Here is a 21,564-nt window from a genome sequence, read left to right on the forward strand (position 1 = left end):
TTTTCTGTCCTAAAGTAACTTAGAAGTCAACTGGAATTGGGGTTTGGAACTGTTCTGAATCTAGGTATGACTTCTACACAGCAACTTTAATGCAGCTCACACAGGTAAGGAAGGTAAGTTTGTTTATTCAATATAGCACAATTGTTTCCATGAAGATTCCTTTGAAATAATTTAAAGAGGTCATTCTTGGAAAATTTTTAAGTGTTGGAAGATAAGATCATTCCAATGCCATGTTTTGCTAGCAGCAGCAAAAAAGGGAGATAGAGTTTGTAATTTTAGAGCTGATCCTTCCACATCATGTGAGTCAGCAGACTCTTAATAGTATGATACAAGCAGAAGTCTGTATTGTTTTTCCTAATGATACTGTTTAGCCAGGTACATATGCAATGATTATCAAATGCTGTAATTACTGCTGGAATACATCTGTCTCAAATTACAAAGATATCAGTGGTGCTACCTGCTCTCTCATGTTTTGAGTTCCATTCTTCTACCCTTCCAAACAGTTTTGCTTTTTCCACCACATTTCCTCTTGTTTACTCATTCTTTACTGTTCCATTGAACTTGAATGTTAAGCTTACCTAATTTAATAAAAGAGCCTTACACTACTTCTCTTTGTTATAAACTTTTTTGAAGGAATAGTGGAAAAACAGATGAGGTTATTGAGACAGTATAAACCTAGAACTTCATCTTCTGTTGTAGTTAGTTGAAACTTGCTTTACATGTAAAGAATTAAACCAATATATGATAGTTTATGCAGGTCTTTCTCTAATGTCCTGAAGATCTTCAGCAATATTGTATGTGTTTTTTCCTGGGTTCACTAGTCACTTGAAAACTACCCCAAAACTCCTTAAAATTAGGATGTTAGATTGCTTATTTAAGCAGATGGGGAGGTAAAGAGCCAAAAAATAACGCTAAATTTGAATGTGGCAGCATTACAAATGCCTTGGAAATAGTTGATAGGATGTCTGAGAGCCACAATCAGCAATTTATTGGAGGCAGTGATTAAATGTGGAAAGGAAGTGTGTGTGTGTATATATATATATGTAGCGAATATTTACAAAAATGCCCTGCTCTTTGAAAAAACTATGGTGCACGGGAAAGCAGCTGATAAAAATTGGCATAACACATAGCTGAACTAAACAATGAAGACTGAGACTAGAAAGGAGACTAAATGTACTTAAATCCCATGAAATGGACTTACTGTTACATGTACACTGCATGAGAGAAGTGAGTACTTTATTCCCATTAAATTAGTTATCAGACTAAAATGACAGGTTGAATTTAACTCTTGATTGTTTGTTTTTTTCCCATAGATTTGTTTCATCCCCTGATGTGTCCATCCATTTCTGCTTTTAGAAGGTGTTGGCACTCTGTACTATGAGCTTTTTGTTTCCAGGTCTATCTCTTTCAGGACCTCACACAGTTTTAGGGCTCTGTGTTCTTCAGAGTTTCACCTCCTTGCCACCACTCTGTGTAGATTTTAAAGGCTCCAATATACTGGTTTTTTGAGAAGTTGGAAGTGTCTGACACCTAGAGGCAGACACATTACATCAACTTGTTTTGTTTCCTAATGTGACTACTTAATGACTCCCAGAATATAAGAATAGATACTCACTAAAAAGTTACCATTTAAAGAATTTAGTCTTCAAATGAATGTGCACGCAGTGAGGGAAGCATTTGGGGAAATAAAAAGCACTTTTTGTTTTTCTAAAATAGTGAGGATGGCAATGGAAAACCCAATGGGAATGTAAACATAACATAGAGTATTAGAAGGAAGAAATCCTCCCTAGATTTATTGTTATTGATGGTTTGATAATATATTTGTGGATCCTTGAATGCAGCTGTACACAGTATTACACTAGTAGAGGAGTTGAGATTTGAGATGCACTCTTGTATTGTTAGAGCAAAGTAAAGGTATATAAAGATACTGCTAAGTTTCATGAGATGTACGATTACTACTTCAAATCAGCTCTTAAATTATTCTGCAGTCATTGCCATAGACCAGTGGCAGTCAGAAAGTTCACAGTGTGGAGCAGCAGATCAGTTCTTAATTGGAAACAGCTAATCACCCAGTGTGCAAGTATGAAATACAATCTCATTTCAAAAGTATTGAAGTTAATACAGAATTGTAGTCTGCTAGAGCTCTATAGACAACAAGGTCTTTTAGAATTGCTTGAAAGCTGATGATTGTTTAAAACAGGATCAATTTTTACTGGAATCACTATCATGTGAATGGTGAGCTACAGCTTCTGCAGCTCTTTGTCTTCTGAAAGGCAGATCCATCTGAGTGGCAGTCTGGACCTATGTCTTGCTTAGTCTATAAATATGCTTGGCAGACAGTTTGGAACACTTAACTTACCCATTTCATACCACTGTTTATATGTCAGCTTTCTGGAATATTATCCCTAATGCTTCATTGCTCCTCCAGAATGAAAAAGGAAATCTCACTTTACATTTTACAATGGTTACATTTTTGGTTCATTACATATTTGGTTCTCCTTTTTTATTATGAATCAAGCCCATTAATCTGATGGGATCATCATGAATGGCTTCTACATTTGCTGTGTTTTCAGCAGCCAACTGCTCACTATTGAGGTAAATGCTAACTTTGGAAGACACTGTGGGGTTAGATGATCTTTCTCCTTCATCATTTTCTGATGAAGGATCTTTCTTTCTCCTTGGTTTTCTGCGTTTTCCCTTGGCACTGTGATCAAGTGAGGCATAACACATCTGATTGGCAGACTCCACCTAAAAGAAAATTCACTTTAACGTTCAGTAGTTATCCTTGCTTTAAATTTATATCTAAGACTTCAAGTATGTCTATACTCTAATCATAATTCTACCTGAAATTTGCCTAAACTGACTTTAAAGTAACTCATTAAAAGTACAAATTGTTAAACTGTAGGAGAATGGAAAACAGATAATTATAAACTAATGATAAATGGCTTGTAGTGGCAATATGGAGAAATTCATTAAGGTATCATAGGGAAGATCCTCTGTGGGAAGGAGGGAAGTTTATGTAATAAGACCAGGTTCTTTGGGATGCAAGACATTTACTGATCTGGGTTTTTTTCTCATTTTTTAATTTTTTTAGTTAGAATCCAGTTATTAACAACATTATTAACAGGTTTGTCTGTGCAGAAAACCAGATGGATGATTCTTGTCTGCATATAGAATCTTATTTCCAGTACTTTTTGTAGCAATGTATGCTTTTTGTGTCTTTACTCTGGTTTTTTGTGCTTTTCAAGACAGACCATCAATGACTATTGACATTGGAATGTTTAGAAGAAAAAAGTTGTTCTTTACCTGCTGGAAATACTCTGTGAGAGTCTGGAAATCAGTTCTTATGCAGTGCATGGCAGTCAGCTCAGGAAATTGATGCTAGGAATGCTTCAATTACAGGCAAACTTCATTTGAAGCTTGCGTGTTCTTAGGCATACAGGTATCTCAACAAAGTATAAATCAATAGAAAACAATCTTTTCCTGGTTAAGGCATATAGATTTTGCACTGGACAGGAGAAAGCCAGTCAAACTCATGAGCATCAAGTGATGAAACTTGTGCTTTCATTTGGTTGATAAACAAAACAAATAAAATTATTTCTTTACATAAGCCATGGTTATGGATGCAAATTTAATGCCCTGTGATCTGCATGCCTGTGGCTGAGCTGTATTATGCTGTATTGTGTGGAACTGAGTTGTCTATAATTATTGTTCCTTATTAATGAATCAGATTGAATGGAGGGTCAAGTGAAATACCGTGATGAACTGAGATACTAATGCATGGTAATTTTTGTGAGAGAATGAATATTTTTGTTATATTTTGTTATAGGATAAATGAACTCTGAGACAGACCATATTACCCTAATTCAGAAATCCATAACAAAAGTTAAAAATACCTGTAGCTGGTTAACTGGTCTTTGAGGCTGGGACTTCATCTGCTCGTAACAACATTCTTCTGTAATTTATCAAAGTAGAAAAACCTTTTATTAAGACATCCTACTGAGTCTTAAAAGATCAGACCAAAAGATTCTCTGTTAGAGAATGCACTCCCCCCAATTTGCTTTGGTAGGATATCTGTGTTTGTTTTGAAATCACACACAGATCTCTCCCTCTAATTATAGAAAGGTAAATAGCCAAGAAATTCAGACACATACTGTGAAAATGAAAATCATTTTGTGTTCATATGAAGAAGAAGCTTCTCATTATTCACTGTATGGGCATCATTTTAGAGTGGTGGGAGGACTTCTTGCAATTAAGAGGTAGCCACATACTGATGAATTTTTCAGCACAGGCAGCCTTTTTCTTTGGCTGAGAAAGTGGTTGTGAGTTGCTGCAGCTGGTGATTAAATTCTATTCCTGAGTCTACTTCAGTTTTCTGTGAATTTGATTCTAGTTATTTTCTCACGTTATACCTCATTTTAGCAACCAGTAGAACAGATTGCTTTGTTACAGTTTTCAGACTTTTACAATGTCACTGCATTTGAGTGTTGACTTGATTAAATTTATATAAACTGTGTATTAAAAAGTTGGGTTTGTTTGGGCTTTTTTCTTTTTTTCTCCTGAAGTTCATGTGCTTTAGTTTTGCTTAGCCCCAATTAAGGCTTGCAGAAAAAAATTGTGTTCTTGCTACTTAAATGCTGCTTTAACTCCATAAAGGCTTCAAGAAACAAACCCTCAGCATATCCAGCTCTTGCTGCAGTTATAGGATGTTACAGTTTTTAAAGTGGTGTCTCTCTGCCAAGGATTAACTTGAGCACAGTAAAGCAAAGCCAAGCTGTCTGCCCACCATTCAGCTGCTGGGCTTCAGCACATTTGTCAGTGCTGCTGGTGATATGTGTATAGCCACAGCAGAGAACTGGTATGTGTTTGTTTCTGCCTGCTTCTGTGGGAGCACTGACCTTGGGCTGTGAGTAATGTGTGCTTTAGATCACTTTAATAGGCATGGATCAAGCTGTTCCAGTTAGTGCAGCTTTACATTTAGACAAGCTCTTTGTTTTGAGATACTTGGCTGAACAGGACCATATGGACTGTAAAAAATCAAATTTGATATGAGATCTACTCTTATAAATAGTAGTGCGGTATGAAGGTTTGCATTTCTATCCCAAGTATCTTTTAATAATTTCAATGATACCATTGATTGAAAAGATGTTGATTCTCAAGTTTGCCATTTGAGAGATGCAAAAATGTCAGTCAGTCATTTTTTAATCATACATTTTTATAGCCACTGAACAGACATATGTTCCTAAAATGAAGCTTACCTAAAATATCTTGATTGAGATTGCCATAAACTGGATAATCTTCTGTGTCATAGCCATCATAGCTACAAGGGAATGAAAAAATACTTTTAATTCACAGAATATGATTTATTTAGCACCTCCATACTCTATTTTAGTAAATGTTTATGCACATATGCAGATTCTATGTGTATATCAATATATAGCAAATTGTTTGTGATATTATAAACAAGACCAAAAGTATTAAAAGGGGCAGAAATGGCAGTCTGGGTATTCTCAGGAGAGATATGTTACCTAGCCCAGAACTGAACTCTCCTTTCCTGTAACATCATTAAGCACAAAGTTAATCTCAAGACCATTAAGCTACAGTTAGAGGTAGAGTAAAAAATATTAATGATCACTGAAAGGAACACAATTTATGTCCCCTGAGACCACTCTGCAATACAAAATAAAGCACTATGTGTGTCTTCTGGGGTGCTGTTCTTAAAGGGTCCCCTCTTGATTCAACTAAAATGCTTCTATTGACACAGAGAAGACCAAAGCCAAGTTTAGCTTTGTATTTTTAATTATATTTGTGTTTCATTACTTAGTGTTACCTAAAAATTTTTCAAGGTGGGTCTGTAAAATGGGAATTGCTAGTGGGAAGCACTGTGTAGCCTTTTTACTTTTCTACCCCTAGATTGTGTCCCCTCAAGGGGGTGAAGTTGTGCTCTAACACCACATTCAGGGATGTTTTTCATCTGAACAGGAAGTAATAGACAAATAGAGACTTCCCAATTTCAAGAAAATTTGTAATTGAGAATTGGGTTTGGGTAACAGGTGCAGGCTTTTGTATTTTTGTTTCCAGGACCTTTTATATTTGGGTTGAGATGAGGCTTAATTCATTTCTGTTTTCTAGAGTTTGGGCTTGGTTTGGGTTTTATTTCTGTATGGCATAAGACAGAGAGACTTGAAACAGATTTGTGTAACAGATCATGAGGTATCCTGCAGCTGTAAACAGACTGTTTTATTGCTTTTGGCCATGTGTAAAAGATGGTTATGAAATGTAAATACATGTAAATTATTGCTTCACAAATATTAACTATCAGACTATAATTTATCACTCTTTTGTGAGAGCTGAGAGTTCTTTTAAATTATTATGGAATTATTAAGTGATAGATAATGGTGGTTTAGCTCAATATTTTGCACTTTCAGATAAAATTGTGGTATTAGCATGCAATTATTTCATTGTTGATAAAATGACTGGAGGATGTATCTCACATGTGAATTTTTTTCCATGAGTTTTTTTTTTGGAAACGTTTTTCCCACAACCAACATTTCCAGGCAGACTGCATCAGATATTGAATTTTCCTCTATTCCTTCAAAGCCATCTCTCATTATTTATTGCATATTTTACCCTTGCCAGAAAGAAACTTTTTAATGCAACTTACCTTGGATTGCTCTCTTCGTAGTCTTTATGCATTTTAGCTGGAATTTTTTTTAAAAAAAACAAGTTAAGAGAAAATAAAACGTTATTTCACAACACTTCAGATAATTGTCTCAACAGGCATGCTTTTCATTTTGTTTTAGAGAATACAGTTGAAAGCTCTGGTTCTCAGGATCTTCAGCTGTCCCTCTACTTTTTTCAAGTAACTTAACTTTTGTTAAATGCAAGAAATGTTTGTCTTGTAGCCCTGTGCTGTGGCTGCAAAGTCTGCACTTGCTTGCAGTAGCCAAAAAATGTATCATAACACATATGATTAATTCTTTATTTCCTCTACCTTCTGCCTCTCCCTCATCTTTTCCTCTCAGGTTTTCTCTGTCTGGAGAGGTGAATTGTGTTAATATTACAAACTGACAGGTTTATTTATTTTACTAGTTCTGCTGGTATGTCTGAAGAAGAGATCCTGTGATCCACACAGATGAAGAAATTGAAGCAGAGAGGCAATGGCTACAAAGAGATTTCATGCTAGAGCTTGATAAATAATTCAGGAATGCCTGATTTTCAAACTCTGCTCCAGGACTCCAGAATTTACCACAGTAAGCTCCAATTCAATGAGTGATGCAGCACCAGCCACTCTGACCTAAACCTTGGTCAGGTTAATTTTGTAAATGACTGTGATTCTTCCTCACAGAAATACCTGCCTAGTCACCCTAAACCACAAAATAAAACAAAAAAAAAAAAATAAACCAAAAGCTCAATACACACCCATCCCAAAAGACTCCAGCAGCTCTCTTAATATCCTGTGAATATCTGATTCTCTAATACTTGAGCTCAGTTTATGAGCACATGCCTTCTGTTTATGTGGTTTATATACACAGCTGTATTTAGCCTTGTTGAAGTCACCAGTGTTGCCCTGCCCATCCCTACATGTACAGCACAGGTGCAGTTTTCACTGGGTAAAGGGAAGGGTGAGGATTGTACAACTTCCTAACCATGGAATTGCACAGAAAGACAGGTTGCACTGGCACAATCTGCCAAAAAGTAGAAGTTAATTTAAATCAAAACCAAGAATCACTGTAGTCATACAAGAGACACATTGGTTTAAGAAATACAGTAGAATCTCATTATGGAAAACAATTCGAATGTTTTTCCAAAATACACTGATAGGACATAAAATCTGAAAATGAAATTAGCATTTAGGAATTTGGGGATGAGAAAATTTTCTCTAATGTATTTTATATCAATGTACTTAATTTAATTTTTAATTTTTAAATTGAAGTATAAATAATAACCAGTTATAGGAAAAGTATACTTCCTAGGCAAGGAAATTGCAGGTATTAAAAATATACTTTAAGAATAAAAATTTAGAGTTAAATTCTTCTTGTTCTGCTAATTTGCCTTCAGAGAATGGATTTGGGTACCTGGTTTTAGCAGTGGATCGGGCAGTGGGCAATCATTCTGTAATCATACCTGACTCTCCTAAAAATTTTTAAAAGCTAAATCCTCTCTAGTAAAATAATTTTTGCCAAAATGTAACTTTAAGATTCAGAAGAATCAATTTGTTGACTTGATATCTCTGAGCAGGGATGGCTTCAAACACTGAAACTCGATTCCTTACAAAGAGACATTGGTTACCTTGCTTCTTTTTCATGCAGTGTGAAATATTCAGTGACAATGAAACAAGCAGAGCCAAACTCAGGAAGGCCAAAACTCCCCAGACAGAAAAATGGCAGTCCATTCCTGTAACTGAAAGAAAATTTGCTATTTGTGTTGTCTAAGAGTTTTACTATATTCTTCATGCTTGGCTGATTTTTGCTTTCTCTGTAATCGAAGCTGCTATTTTGTTGTTTACTCTCTGACAACTATTGCTATACAAGCTAAATAATTAATATCAAAACCAGATGCTAAACAATAAGAAAGCAATTTTAATAAACTGCTGGCAGAAATGCTGTTTTGTTGGAATTCAACCAAAGATTAAGCTATTGGTTTGACTGTAAGATGTAGTAAAAATCAGAAATTAATAAAGAAAAATGTCATTTTACTGGACAGTTTTGAAATTATTTTTGAAGTTGTCTTTAAGTCAGTAAATTCTTAGCTAATTCTACAGATCATGAAATTAGTTCTGAATTTAGTCAAAACAAATTTGCTGGATGGGTCTCTGAATAATAAGACTAATGTTTTAAAAATCTCTGCAAAACAAGTCAAAATTTGGTTTTCCTGCATTGTTTTCCAGCTATTAAAACCACTTACTTGTACTTATTTTCTTGCCTGAGAAACCAGAGGAAGTGGTGGCAAAGGATAAGCATCAGCTGGGAACCAGTATTACTGCAGGAAAAGTTCAAACAGCTCCTGGAAAATCATTCAGTAAAAGGTGGGTCCACTTATGTGAACAAAATTTTCTTTTGCTCTAAACTTGCAATAAGAAAGCCAGGAAAGAAACCCCCTGCAGCAAATCTATTTTTTTTTTTCATTTATTAACTCTTTGATTAACCCAGCTCATACAAGTTTCCCATCACAAACCATGCCAAAGCAAATAACCTGTTTGTGGCTGTCCAGTGGCCAAAATTGCCAGCACTGCTGTGAATGGCCTGTGAAAGCTTTCCTTGGCAGAGCAAACACGGAGCCAAACAAGTGGGTGAAAGGAGCTTGCAGCTTGATTCTTAACTTTCCCCAGAGGCATGCACCATGCTCTGAGATTTGGAGGGTTTGAGGTGAAGCCTGCCTGATGCCCAGAGCTAATGAGCTCCTCTAATAGTGCACAAAAAGAAAAGTGCAGCTGGAGCAGAGCAGTCAAGGGGCTGGGTTGGACAATACTGGTCTTTAATGCACTTGGCTGTTTTTTGGCATATCTGGATTCCCTGGGGAAGCTGACATTTTGTTTGTTTCTGAAGTAAAGCTGAGTTGAAGGAGTACAGGAATGCACTTTTCCATGTTGCTGGCCAGGGGACAGTGACAATTTGCTCCACCTTTGTTCCTTGATTGACCAGCTCCAGCTCAAAACCTCTTTACAGGTTTTGGCCCCTTGTTGTGCTGGTGTTGCCAGTGCTCTTTTTGTTCTGTTGTACTCCAAACCTGAGATGTTTTTATAATGACAAAACAAGATAAGAGAAGCACTGATAGCAAAAAATCACAAATCACCCAGGCTTCTGGGATGCAGGATTCTTTCCTGAACAGAACTCTTTTAGAAGAAACGAAGCAAAGCAAATAAGCTATAATTTTTTGACAGACTTTTAATTTTTCTTTTCTTTTTTTATTTTTTTTGTACATGTTACTTTCAGTGAACGTTTATTCTTCTTTTTAAACTAAACATCCTCTTTCCCTTCCTTTCTGCCACTTGAATTTTCCCAAAGGTGTTTGAGAGCTCTTTATCACTGCAATACTCCTTTCTGTGTTAAAAGGCATTTTTTTTTTTTTTTTTTTTTTCAATGAGATATGGACAATCACAAGGACAGACAGCATTCCCAGCTCTACATCATTCCAATTTTTCAGGGAAAGAATTAAAAGCATGGGAGATCCTACACTGAGAAGATCTTACCAGGGTGCATCAACAATCACCAGCCTGTGACTGAACAACACCTTACACCATGGCACTCTGTCTTTCCTGAAACACCCCAGGGAAAGAGTGAGCAGGTACCTAAAGTACAGTTATGATCTAATATTGTTCCTTTTTCTTCACATAGAATGTTGTCATTTATCTCTCTGATTCAGGAATTCAATTTTTCCCCAGTGTTTCCAGAGTAGAAGTAAAACTTAGTTTCAATTTGACTATTTTCAACCCTTAACTGACCCACTTTTTGTTGACAAGTACTATTTTCCTGTTTCAGCTTTTGATTTAAATTGAAATCATTATCTGGAAAATAGTAGAGGTTGGATACAATTTTTTTTCTTTTTAGTTTTCAAGTTTAAATTCTATAGCATTTGAGCAATCCTACTTCTCAAGAACTTTAAAAACATTCTAGGGGGAAAAAAAAGATACGAAACTTGGATTTCTCATAAAAGGTACCAATGTTTTAAATCTCACAATCTATAGTTCTTTATTAAACATGATTTAGGAAATTTCATGGGTGTGGGTAAATTAAGAAAAGAACATTTAAATTTCTACCCAGATGAACACTACTTCGTTTATTTTTAAATTTATTTTCCACAACACTGACTTAAACATCTGCTTGTGTTTCAGTAGAATGTATGCAAACATTTGTGTGACTTCAGTATATTTTTGTTTGCTTGTTTTTGCAATACTAGCTATTTATTTGTCAGTCAACACTACTTGTATGGGAGAAGCAGTTTTTACTTAGCCCATAAAAGCCTTGTAAACACTTGGATCAGAGGTGTAGTGGTGCTGTTCTGAGAGCTCTATGCCAGTCTAACATTAGTTTCAATCTAATTGTATTACCCTGATACAAAATGTGAGAAATTCCAATTTTATATCCTTGCTTTACAGATATGCAACTCCCAGATCTTTCCCAAGTCTTCTTGTCCTTATAGGTGTTTCTGATTTTCTGCTTATATTTATAGCTCCATTATTTCAATATTAACTACTCTGAAAACAGCAGCATTAGAAGGAAAGCTGAGTGTGTGAAGAACAATTTGTCTCCACAGATAATTACACTGCCCTCCCTAAATGAACAATAGCAGATGCAACCTCTCACAGTTAACAGGTTGTGCTAAAAACAAAAAATATGATAAGGAAACTGTAGATAGACAAAAATATGATAAGGAAACTGTAGATAGTGAGTGAGAAATAAACAGCAAGTATATTAGACTAAAAATATTCCATTTTGAAATGGTGCCTTTAATTACATTCTCTAAATTTAATTCTCATTCAAGTCATCTATTCTCCAATGGAGCAAAATGATATTAATTCTTTTTATGTAATGTATATTTAGTCCAAAGAACTCATGACTCTGTATTCAGGGTGTATTCACTGTATTCATTCAAGCCATCAAATTAAATATTTTTTTTTTAGTTGTATTTTTTGAAAAAAGTCGCATGAAATAATTAGGCTACTTTGGAATAGGACACTATGATTCCAAAACAATAAGCTCAAATTCCATCAGAGTTTTCTGTGATAGTCTGTGGCGGTAGTTAAGGGTAGATATTTGTTATGAGAAATAATATTGAAGTATTCTCAAAGTAATGTGCTCTGCGAAAGGAAAAAATTCATTATATGCCCAAAGGTTTCATGAAAGGGGCAACAATTCTTTTTCTATTGTTAAAAGGCTTTGGGATGTGTGAGTGGAGAAGTAATATATTTAATAGTTATAAAGATGACAGTATTTTGATTTAATATCAGACTCTCTCTAATATTAATGATATATTCTTACGCTGCTGTTCTTCCATTTCTCTTTGAAAACCAAGTTAAACTTGGAGTACCATCCAAGTAGAACATCTATCTTAGGTAAGTTGCTTATTTGGATAATGTTTCTACTTTTCTGGCTTTAGGGATGGGGTTACTCACCAACTCTCAGTATATTTTACAATTATGAACTGAAGGTACCATATTCACACCACAAAATACAGACAAACAGAAGACCTTCTAAATACGTAGTTAATTCTGGTTTTTTCTCTTTAAAAGTCTATTGGCAACTTTCTCCAGCAACAGGGACAAAGCATGGGAATAAATAGAGTTTTGGTTATTTGTTCTTGATTTAACCATTTGTGTTGGATATTTGTTCTCTTGACAACATAAGAGTAGGTAGCAGAAGTGCTACATTTTGCTCCTCCTTGCTCTAATGTATTTTGTTTAGAGAATCCATCACAAAGGATAACAGGGAGATGACATACCTCTACCAGGTTTTTGTACTGGAAAGGCATGTGAGGTGAGGAACACACACCATCTAGCTGGACATGCCATCTGTATATCTACGTGTCATCCACAAAGGCAGATTAATTGCTACCAGATTTATGGAGATGATCTGAGCACAAAATGGTTTTCTTTTCTCCTGTTTTTGTCTACAAATTTGTTAAAGATTAGATAAAACTGCCTTTCCTCCCCCCTTCTAATTAAATGTTGATATAAATAATATTTTGTATTAATGGCCCTTAGAAAAAGAAACCCATAAAGAGACTGATAAATGTTAAATTAGCGTTTAAAATGCTTTCACCTGTGTGAGATTTAAATACAGGATTAATTATCTGAAAAGATTCCTTAAACTGCAATTAATTAGTGCACAACAAATTGGTTTGTAAGATACCAACTTTGTACTTCAGAAAGGAAACAGCACATTGTAAAACAAGAAGGCCCATAGCACTGTATTTTCAGCATAAAACTAATCCAGTGCTTAATATTTGTTACCAAACCTTAATTAAAGAAGGTTTAGCACCCTGAACCACCTTCTTGGAGGATTGCTAATCTACCATAGCATGGTTCTACTGCTCCTATGTTAACAAGTTTAAAAGATAAGGCTTACCTGGTTTTGCTGTTTCTAGGAATACTCCCCTCCCCTTTATCCAACAGGAAATCAAGTTATGTTGGCAGATGTTGGATACTCTTTTGTTTTGAACCTGGCAGGGTGAACTTGTCTTTAGAGCTGCCGTCAATCTCAAATCCCTCCAGTCTTTTTTTTCACCTCCTTTCTTACAAACAGGAAATGTGGTTCAGCTTTTACCAGCAAACGTGCATTCTCCTTCAGTGTATGCCTCCAAGAGAGAATTAAAGTATTTTTTGTGTACCCTTGTATTTATTATCCACCTGTCTTGTCTCAGAAGGACATATACAGGACTAATAGTTTCATTTATGTGATGCAAACTTACTTTTGTAATATTCATATTCACACTCTAACTCTTCTTGGGTTTAATGTTATGCTGAATTCAACAGAAGAATTTAGTATCTCTTAAACTAAATTACAGAACTGTTTTACCTAGGAGTGCTACATGGCTCTTCCTCTCTTGAAGTTTCTAAACCAAGTCTGAAATCATTGCTGAGAACCTACAGTTCAGCAACATCAGGATTCAGAGGCGTGATGAAGGAATTATAACACTGCCAGCTCTTGAAAGTCAGGTTAGAATAACATCATGTCATTCCTCCATTCTTTAGAGTTTATGAATCTGGAGCTACAATCCCGTACAGTCGTGGAAGGAAAGGATAAATCAGCATGTGGCTTACTGTGTGTATTTTACTTTAGAATTTAATGAAACATGTCTGTGTTTAGGTAGAGAAACCATTTTACTCTCAGAATCAAAGTAGCTTCTTCCAGAGGAAGCCTGCATGCTGAGCACTGTCATAGAAACCTTTTGTTAACTTCTGATGGTTTAGATATAGGTTGGGTTTTGGGGTTTTTCTTCAGAGCAAACGGTTTGATTTCCTACAATGTCTAATGTAGAAGTAGGAGGGGTTTATTAGGAAAAAATGTAAATCACATGACCTTGTTTGTCTTTTTGGAATACATAAACTGAAATAGCCCTCAGTGTAGTCTAAGGAGCAATGTAAAACTCTGCTCTTCAAGAAAGGCTCTCATGTGAGAAAATGTCCTCTGCAATCTGTGTTTACTTGGCATGCTATTACTTTGGATTATTATTTTTGTATTAACTGCCTTGGATCAATACTTAAGAAATAATTTACTGGATTAGCATTTTATTTGAACATGAAGGAACAGATTAGTCCTGATTAATATAATATATCCCATTTAAGTCTAAGGGTGATATAGACTCTTAACTACTCGGAGCTTTATCATAATGTAGTGAATAGAGCAGGAAGACTTAATCTGAAAATTCTCAAAATGGTGGAAATACTTATAGAAGGATATTGAACTGAGAGAGAAACTGGAGAGGGTGGAAGAGGTGCATTGTGAAAATGAAGACAGTTGCTTAATTTCTCAGCTAAGAGCACGAGGAGTAAATCTGAGATCTGCAGAGGATTCAGAATAAAATGCTTATCAGCCTAAACAAGAAGCTTACAAGAAATAAACTCCTTTGGAGATAATTAGGAGCATAATGGAAAGGTGAATACTGAGAATGCAGCAGGGGATTTCTGGGCTTGTAGCCCTTCTGGTGTGTTAATAAATCTCCTCTCCAAGAGCAAATCATTGCTGTACTGTATCAGCTTCAAATGGCTGCAAAAGCAAAGCCTGTTGGAATAAATGTGAACTTGGTATGCTATTTTGGGCAGCCTGCAAGAGACAGAAGGCTCTGTTAGATAGTAAGAAAATATTCGCTTCAGGCAGTAGAATCCTTTGTGAATATGAGGCTTCTTTTTTCCCTTTCCTTTGTATCAGTGCTACTTTAAAATCTTAGGGAGCCAGCAGTCTGCCTAAAGTGCTGTTATTGAGGATAACAGAGACAAGGACAAATCATAACTATATTTAGAAAGACAGGACATAAGGTAATGCTACTTCATCCCCATCTACTGCATACAAGGGTATTTCCTCCTCTTTAAGTCCCCAAGCTATAAATTCCTGGGTACATGTTCTGGGAAAGTATCTCTGCCTGCTTAACTGCTTATGTGATCTTTGGTAAATGCATCATGCTGGTATCTCGAGGAGAGTCTGTCTCAAGTGGACATCTGCCTTGGCTGGGAATAGCTCCTGCTACTGAAGTTCTTGGGGAAGGTAAATGGAGCACAACTAAATACTGATGTGCACAGATGTATATGAAGGAGTGAGTCTGTGCTGAAATGGAGTCAAACAGTACATAAAGTACATTTTGTAATGTATGTAAGTTGCCAGCAAGTTGTGCTTTTCTAAAACTGCAGAATGCATGTTTGTTCTGGCTTCCTGAAGGTGAAATAAGTGGCACAACTGACACCACCATCAGGCCTCAAATGCCTACTTTCTCTATTACTACTCAAATTACAACCTTTCTTTGAAAAATCATAATATTTCCTATGCTACATGTTGCAGTGGAAATCCCCTTGCAAAGAATGTAAGAGACACTATTTGTAGTAGAAGTCTTGAAAAGAATAGGTATTGCTGCAAGATGTAAATTATGTTTCTGATTGAAGTGGAAATCTATTTTCAATAATGAAATTTGAGAATTTTCTGGGCAAAGTAACTACAGCAGAAATGTTTTCAATTTGGTTTATGCTGAAGTGCAGAAGTAGAAGTGTTCTTTCAAGCTGTTCTTTGAAGCTTTACTTCAGTGTCAGGTGCAGACCTGGTCTCCTTTGCAGTGAGCACAAATGAGAACAGTGCTACAGGAGAGAGGTTGGTTTAAAATAGCTGCCAGAAGGAGTGAGGCCTTTCAAGTGAGCTTCAAATACTGCAGAGAGCTCTACTATCTCTTACAGTGAATTTTGTACTTAATGATAAAATTTTAAAAAAACTAATTAGGGTCCTTTTTGCATTGTAGACAGGCCTGTCTTTAATCACAGCTTTACTTAAAACCAGTGTTAAGCAAAATGCTATCTCATTAACTGCCCCTGAAATTGTGGCTCCTATTAAAAGCAGTATCATGGGTTTCCTGTGGGGAAACCACTGGGTGGTTTTATTTCTGAAAACCTTATTATCAAGGGCAATAAAGAGAAAAATTCTTATCTTGGAAATTCTGCAGTGAAAGATGTCCCTTGAAATCTAACACTGCATTCTTGTGCAGCTTTGGGTGGTGTTTTCTGTGCTGCACACTTTGAGATAGAGGAGCAGTCCCTGTGTACTTAGCAGAGAGAAAACAGCCCAGATGCCACTTAATTCAAAAACTGCAGAAAGAAAGTGTGGCTATTCCATTGACTTCACTAGCTGCTATTTTCAGCTCAGATAGACACTGTATACTGAGAGAGATGTAATCTCTAGAGATTTTTCTTTCAATAGCTACAAGAAGAATGAATTTCCTATTAAAGTGCTATAATCCATTTACCCGTTTTAGGATTTTTTTAGTTCTCTCTTGACACACTTATATAAGAGTGTGGGCAAATACTTTCCCCTGGGCAACCAAAGGCCTGGCCCTGCAACTATTCTTCATGTGAGACATCCTAGTGAAGCCAGCAGGCTCCACTCTGTGCTTGGTAGCAAGCTCACAACTCTATCAACTTTGACCAAAGTGCAAGAAGAATTCATGAGCAAGATAACAACCCTAAAATACCGAGCTTGTTCTTTTAAAAGTTTCTTGGGACTACCACAAGCATGTCCATGTAGCTCTGTCGGAGCCCATGTAGAAATCCCAACTCATGTGACCTGAAGCCTTGTGGAAAAACACCCTGAGCAGCCCAAATCTGTCCTGGACTGATAAGCTGACTCCTCGCTCGTCCTCGTTGCTGAAGGGATGAAGCTGACTCCTGCTCTGCAGACTGTCCTTAACCAGCTTAGCCTTCATGGTGGGCTTTCTCATCATGGCCACGAGAATGTCAGAAGCTTGTCCTTCGTGTTCCAGTCAGCTAAACTTGTTCTACCTTGAGTGAAGTGTTCCCAGGCAGAGTTCTGAATGGAAATAGCTCTTACTTTGGGCAAAAGCACCCCTGCACTCTGCTGGGTGTCTGGTATTGCAGGTAATGAATTGCTGTAACTCAGGATGCTGTCTCTGCATTTGCACACTGTCTCTTCCACCACTTTTTAAAGCCTGTATTATTGCAGCATGGTTCATGTTGGCCTGTGCTTCTATACACAAGAAAAGTTCTCAGCTCTATAAAATCTGGTGGAGACCTAGTCTAGGCTGTCTTGTTGAGGGCTCTTGTAAGAAGTCAGACTCTGGTATGTATGTGAATGCTCATACCTCACTTTGCCCTGACATTGCAGGTGAAAACACTTGAACTACATAGTTTTCCCCTCTAAAATCCCTCCTGCATTTTATCCAGAGGGACACTATTTCCCTCACATGAACAGGTGTCAGGGGGCAGTAGGAGAACCACTGAACTGGAAGTAAAGTGCAAGTCATGTACATGTCTGACAAGTGGCAGTGGCAAGGAAATGAAAAAAATAGGAGCCTGCTTCAACTTAATCTGATTGTAAATATTTGCCAGTAAGCCAATGTATCTCTGCAGTGCAGCTTAATGATTGCTTAGATCTAATTAGTGTATGTGCAGGTTAAAAGTTTTGATATAACTGTGAAGCTAAGCTAAGCCTTAAAAAGTGGTCAGTGACGCATTGGAGTAATGAATTTGAACTGAATCACTTAACTACTGAACCTTTCAGCTTGTTGTGGTCGCATCTCTATTTAAAGAAGCTTCTGGTAAGCAGATAAAAGCGCTCATCTTGCCACATCCACGGCTGTTAAAACATTGTTTTCTTACTACTTCCTGTCGAGCAGCACATTTGAGCTCAGCAAAGGGTGTACTGCTTCTTTTGTAGTTTAAACTGCCAGAGACCTGTTAGCATTTACAGAAAATAAGAGCACAGGTGTGTGGAAAATGGCTGTTTTGTCCCACAAAACGTTGAAAGTCTGTCCTACATTTTGGTGTTTCTCAGAGGCCAAAGTAGATTCTGTTCCAGGAGTTTTCTTTGAGCATGAGAGTCCTGGATTGGAGTGTCTGTGTGAAGGAGGCAGGGCACAGGCAGAACTCCTGTCTCTGTGTGAGAGATAAAAAATGCAGTCCTGGACTCCTTCAGGTGTCGTGGGTGACCTTACTCTGGCATGCACAAATGCTGCAGCTGCAAAGGGAGGACTTTGGTTTGGAACTAGATGATCTTTAATGCTCCTTCCAAACCATTCCATGAGTCTATGACAAACTTTTCCAAGATAATTTTCCCAAGACAAATCTCATGGCACATTTCACTAAACTTCCTGTTTAACATAAGACCATATTCTTTCAAAAGTCTGGCATTGCCTAAACACTGATAGGCTCTAAATAAGCTCTGTTGTGGCTACCTTGAACTAGCAAAATAATCCCAATAGTTCAATTTTTGTTTTCTTTATAATCTAGGCTACTAAAGTTCTTTTTATTCATGTTCTATCCTTAATAGCTTATTTTGGGTTTGGTTAAGAAAGGTGTTTTTCTTTTATGAAATCTGCTCCTCAGGAGTATTTTCTGTCTTATTTATTGTGTGTGTGCAGCTCCCACTTCCATAGCTGATAACTAGGAAAGAGTTGCTCTGTGTGCTATTATTGGTGCCAACAAATTCTTGATGGGTTGCTTAGTCAGTGCTTTATTTGTAGCACTATCCAGGGATGGAGAAATATTTGCATGAGTGGATTTTCTCTTTTTATAATCTAGAGAACAAAATTACTTAATGTTTAAAGGTGATAGCCAATTGTTTGATTTGGTTGCTATTTAGAGATTTCTGTTCGGATACTGAGGTAATTGATGCATAAAATAAGATGCACATCCTTCTACATCACCACTTATGTTTGTGTAGGTTTGGTTCTCCATGTCAGATATGGCTGGGGGAGCAAAGATATTGTGGCTGAGATGGGAGCTGAATTACTTCAAAGCAGCCAGCAGTGCTATCCCTCTGCTTGAGCACTGCAAAAAAAGATGGCATTTCCATCTTGAAAACTGGCTGTCATTTCAGCAGAAAGTGTACCATAGCTATATAGTTCATAGAATACTCCTTAGGTCAAACTCTGCAGCTGCTGAAAAGAAAAATTCTTCTCAATGGAACTCAGGAATTTGGTGGCAATCTCTTCAAGCAGAGAAGGCAGGTAGATCAAGACATTTTTCAACCTTTTCTACACCTCATTAATAAAGAGGTAGCATGGTTTTAAGTAGTATAAGAGGGTAGAGAGGAAAAAGGAGGTGGATTAAATGCTGTACCCGAATCTCAGCGAGAGAACAGAAAAAGTACAAGCATGCCTGAAGCTTGAAAGCAAAGTGAAACAAGCAAGAGAATAGTGTTTGATCTTTGTGCACTGAGCTCTAATTTCTTCTCAGCACATAAATAAAATGCATGCTTAAAACTGTTCATCTTTGCTGTGGCTCAAGCATCCTGAATAAAGCAGATTCAAACAAATAAAGCAGTTTCAAACATTGCTCTGCCTTTACTTGACGTAAAACATTTTCAGGAGTTAGAGCACCATGCTAAAATAGAGAGAAGAGTGCAAATTATTTTCTGTCAGTTTTGGAAAGTTATCCATTTTAGCTGAACAGTCACAGGCTGGGTTTTCCAGCTACTTGGGGAGGAAAAAAAGTGTGATAAAGGCTGGCCATTCTGGTTTGTGTCTTTGTCCTACTGAATGCTTTTATTCTGTGTTTGAAACCATGCACATCATGGGACAGATAGATCACAGAGGGCCACTGGATCACACAGAGATGAAAGGTTCTCATGTGCTTTGCACTAGTTTTCCTGGATCATGCTCAGCTCAGTACCAATAGCAAAACTGTGGCTTGCAGAGAAAAGCTGGGATCTTCTCCATATGTACATGACTGGTTTTCTTTTAACCATTGTTAGCTTTCAGTATACATTAAAAGTTTGCACTGGTAACAGTGTTGAACAAACATGCAATTCTGACATCAAAACCCAGAGTTTCTTTCTCCATGACTGGAGGCTAAGGAGATTCTCTTTAAGAAACTGTTGATACCTTCTCTTTTTTTTCAATTGGGAGGAAAAAGCTCAGAGACCTCACTAAGTTTTCTGTCACTGGTTAAATGTATAATTGGGTGCATGATTCATACACTAATACTGTGATTTGAAGCTATTTTTTTTCACTACTATCATATAATGGAGTTCTGTATTTTAATGTGCCTGCTTATTTCAGGCAATGAAATCCAGAGACATGCCATACAAAAAAGAATCTGTACGAAAGTGCTTTTTAAAATCTGGTATTATTACAGGACTCTCCGTCTTTGAAATGCATCAAAACTCTTTATAAAGTGAAACCAATAAATACTGTGCACCATACAGAGCATGATCACACAGCCAACCTTGAATTAGAATGCACACCTTTCCCAGCAGCAGCTCTGTGAGATTGTTTAAAGCCATGATGGAAGGGTGGTACCCAGTGAGGAATGCAGGTTGGCTTCTGCTGAGTGCAGTAATTACACACAATTTCCTTCACACACAGCTTCTCTTTGCACAAACAGATCTGTGGTATATATGCAGTCTTGGCTCTGCGTTTTCTATGAGTATCGCTGTATTTGCAAGTTGAGGTCTCCAGTGACTTGCTGAGAGCATTAATTCCTGTCTAATTTAGCACCAGAGAAATGTGAAGATTCAATGCATTTATAGATAAAAGTGTGTAGGTTTCAGGAAGGGCATTGTACTAGCACTTCTACAATTCCTGGGGTGAGGTAGTTCCTACCCTACCTAACAGGCTTGTGGTTTATAACACGATTTATTGTATTAATTGGGTAATATTTCCCTGTGGCTGTAGAGAGCCTGACAAACTATGAAATACTAACTGTACTTCTCACTTTGATGCCATTGTTTTTAAAGATGTCATATAGATGATTTAGATGGTTACATTTCAGGTGTGGAGAAGCAAAAGAGGGAGCAGAAAGCTACTATCAGGCATCTCACTAATATGTGTCTGGCAGCACTTAGAGTGCCATCCTTTCATGTCTCTGCTTTCCTGCTGTGACACCTGCTGCTGTGAGCATCCTGCTGCTGTGCTGGGTGAGGGACTCCCCCTGGCACTTTGCTGTGGGCAGGTTACATTTGGGGCACTGTCTTTCCTGATGTGACTTGCTTCCCTAGCTGAAGAGCAGAGCTGGAGCATCTCTCCTGCACTGGTTCACAAAGGGAAGCTCTGATGGCAGAGAAGCATGTAATGGGAGACAACTGGGCAAGGTTGTCTTACCTCAGATGAGAGGCCTGACAGCCTTAATAGGACAAAGAACAGAGGCTTGGCTGCTTTCACAGGCCTTTAGCAGCGTGTCACTGATGTCTTCTAATGGAAGGCAGAGGGGAGTCAAGGCAAATCTTTTAAACTTAGAGAACACTAACCAAGTAGTGAGGTGTCACCCATGAAACTAGCATTTCTTAGAGCCAACTAGCTTCTTGAGTAGTCAAAGAGTTCCTATCTTGCTTCAGGGTTATTTTGTACAGACTTGCCATATCATTCCCTTCCCTCAGCAGCACACTGAGGATGCTGATTAATTGGCAGCTG

General features: G+C 37.2%; 2 protein-coding genes across 2 annotated transcripts in view; both read right to left on the reverse strand.

Moving 5' to 3' along the window:
• Positions 1–21,564, reverse strand: part of HHLA2 (HHLA2 member of B7 family) — a gene marked incomplete at its 3' end in the record, with an annotated part of 497,990 nt that overhangs the window by 312,272 nt on the left and 164,154 nt on the right. The gene's annotated exons all lie outside the window — the stretch shown is intronic.
• On the reverse strand, positions 120–13,199 carry TRAT1 (T cell receptor associated transmembrane adaptor 1). The gene is made up of 6 exons (XM_079317740.1): positions 13,068–13,199; positions 8,293–8,403; positions 6,665–6,701; positions 5,259–5,320; positions 3,897–3,955; positions 120–2,748 (listed from the first exon to the last, which is right to left on the reverse strand). The coding sequence occupies exons 2-6, from the start codon at positions 8,393–8,395 to the stop codon at positions 2,482–2,484; spliced, it is 528 nt and encodes a 175-aa protein (XP_079173866.1). The 5' UTR covers positions 8,396–8,403; positions 13,068–13,199; the 3' UTR covers positions 120–2,481.

Source organism: Erithacus rubecula, assembly GCF_903797595.1.
Source record: "Erithacus rubecula genome assembly, chromosome: 1".
NCBI classification, from domain to species: domain Eukaryota; kingdom Metazoa; phylum Chordata; class Aves; order Passeriformes; family Muscicapidae; genus Erithacus; species Erithacus rubecula.

What these genes read in the sequence shown, in the direction of transcription:
- TRAT1 (XM_079317740.1), bottom strand. Translation starts at nt 8,395, where the DNA reads ATGGACTGCCATTTTTCTGTCTGGGGAGTTTTGGCCTTCCTGAGTTTG. An exon ending in CTGCATGAAAAAGAAGCAAG is followed by an intron (nt 6,702 to 8,292) that starts GTAACCAATGTC and finishes AAAAAATTCCAG; the next exon opens with CTAAAATGCATAAAGACTAC. An exon ending in GACCAGTTAACCAGCTACAG is followed by an intron (nt 2,749 to 3,896) that starts GTATTTTTAACT and finishes ATTTTCTTTTAG; the next exon opens with GTGGAGTCTGCCAATCAGAT.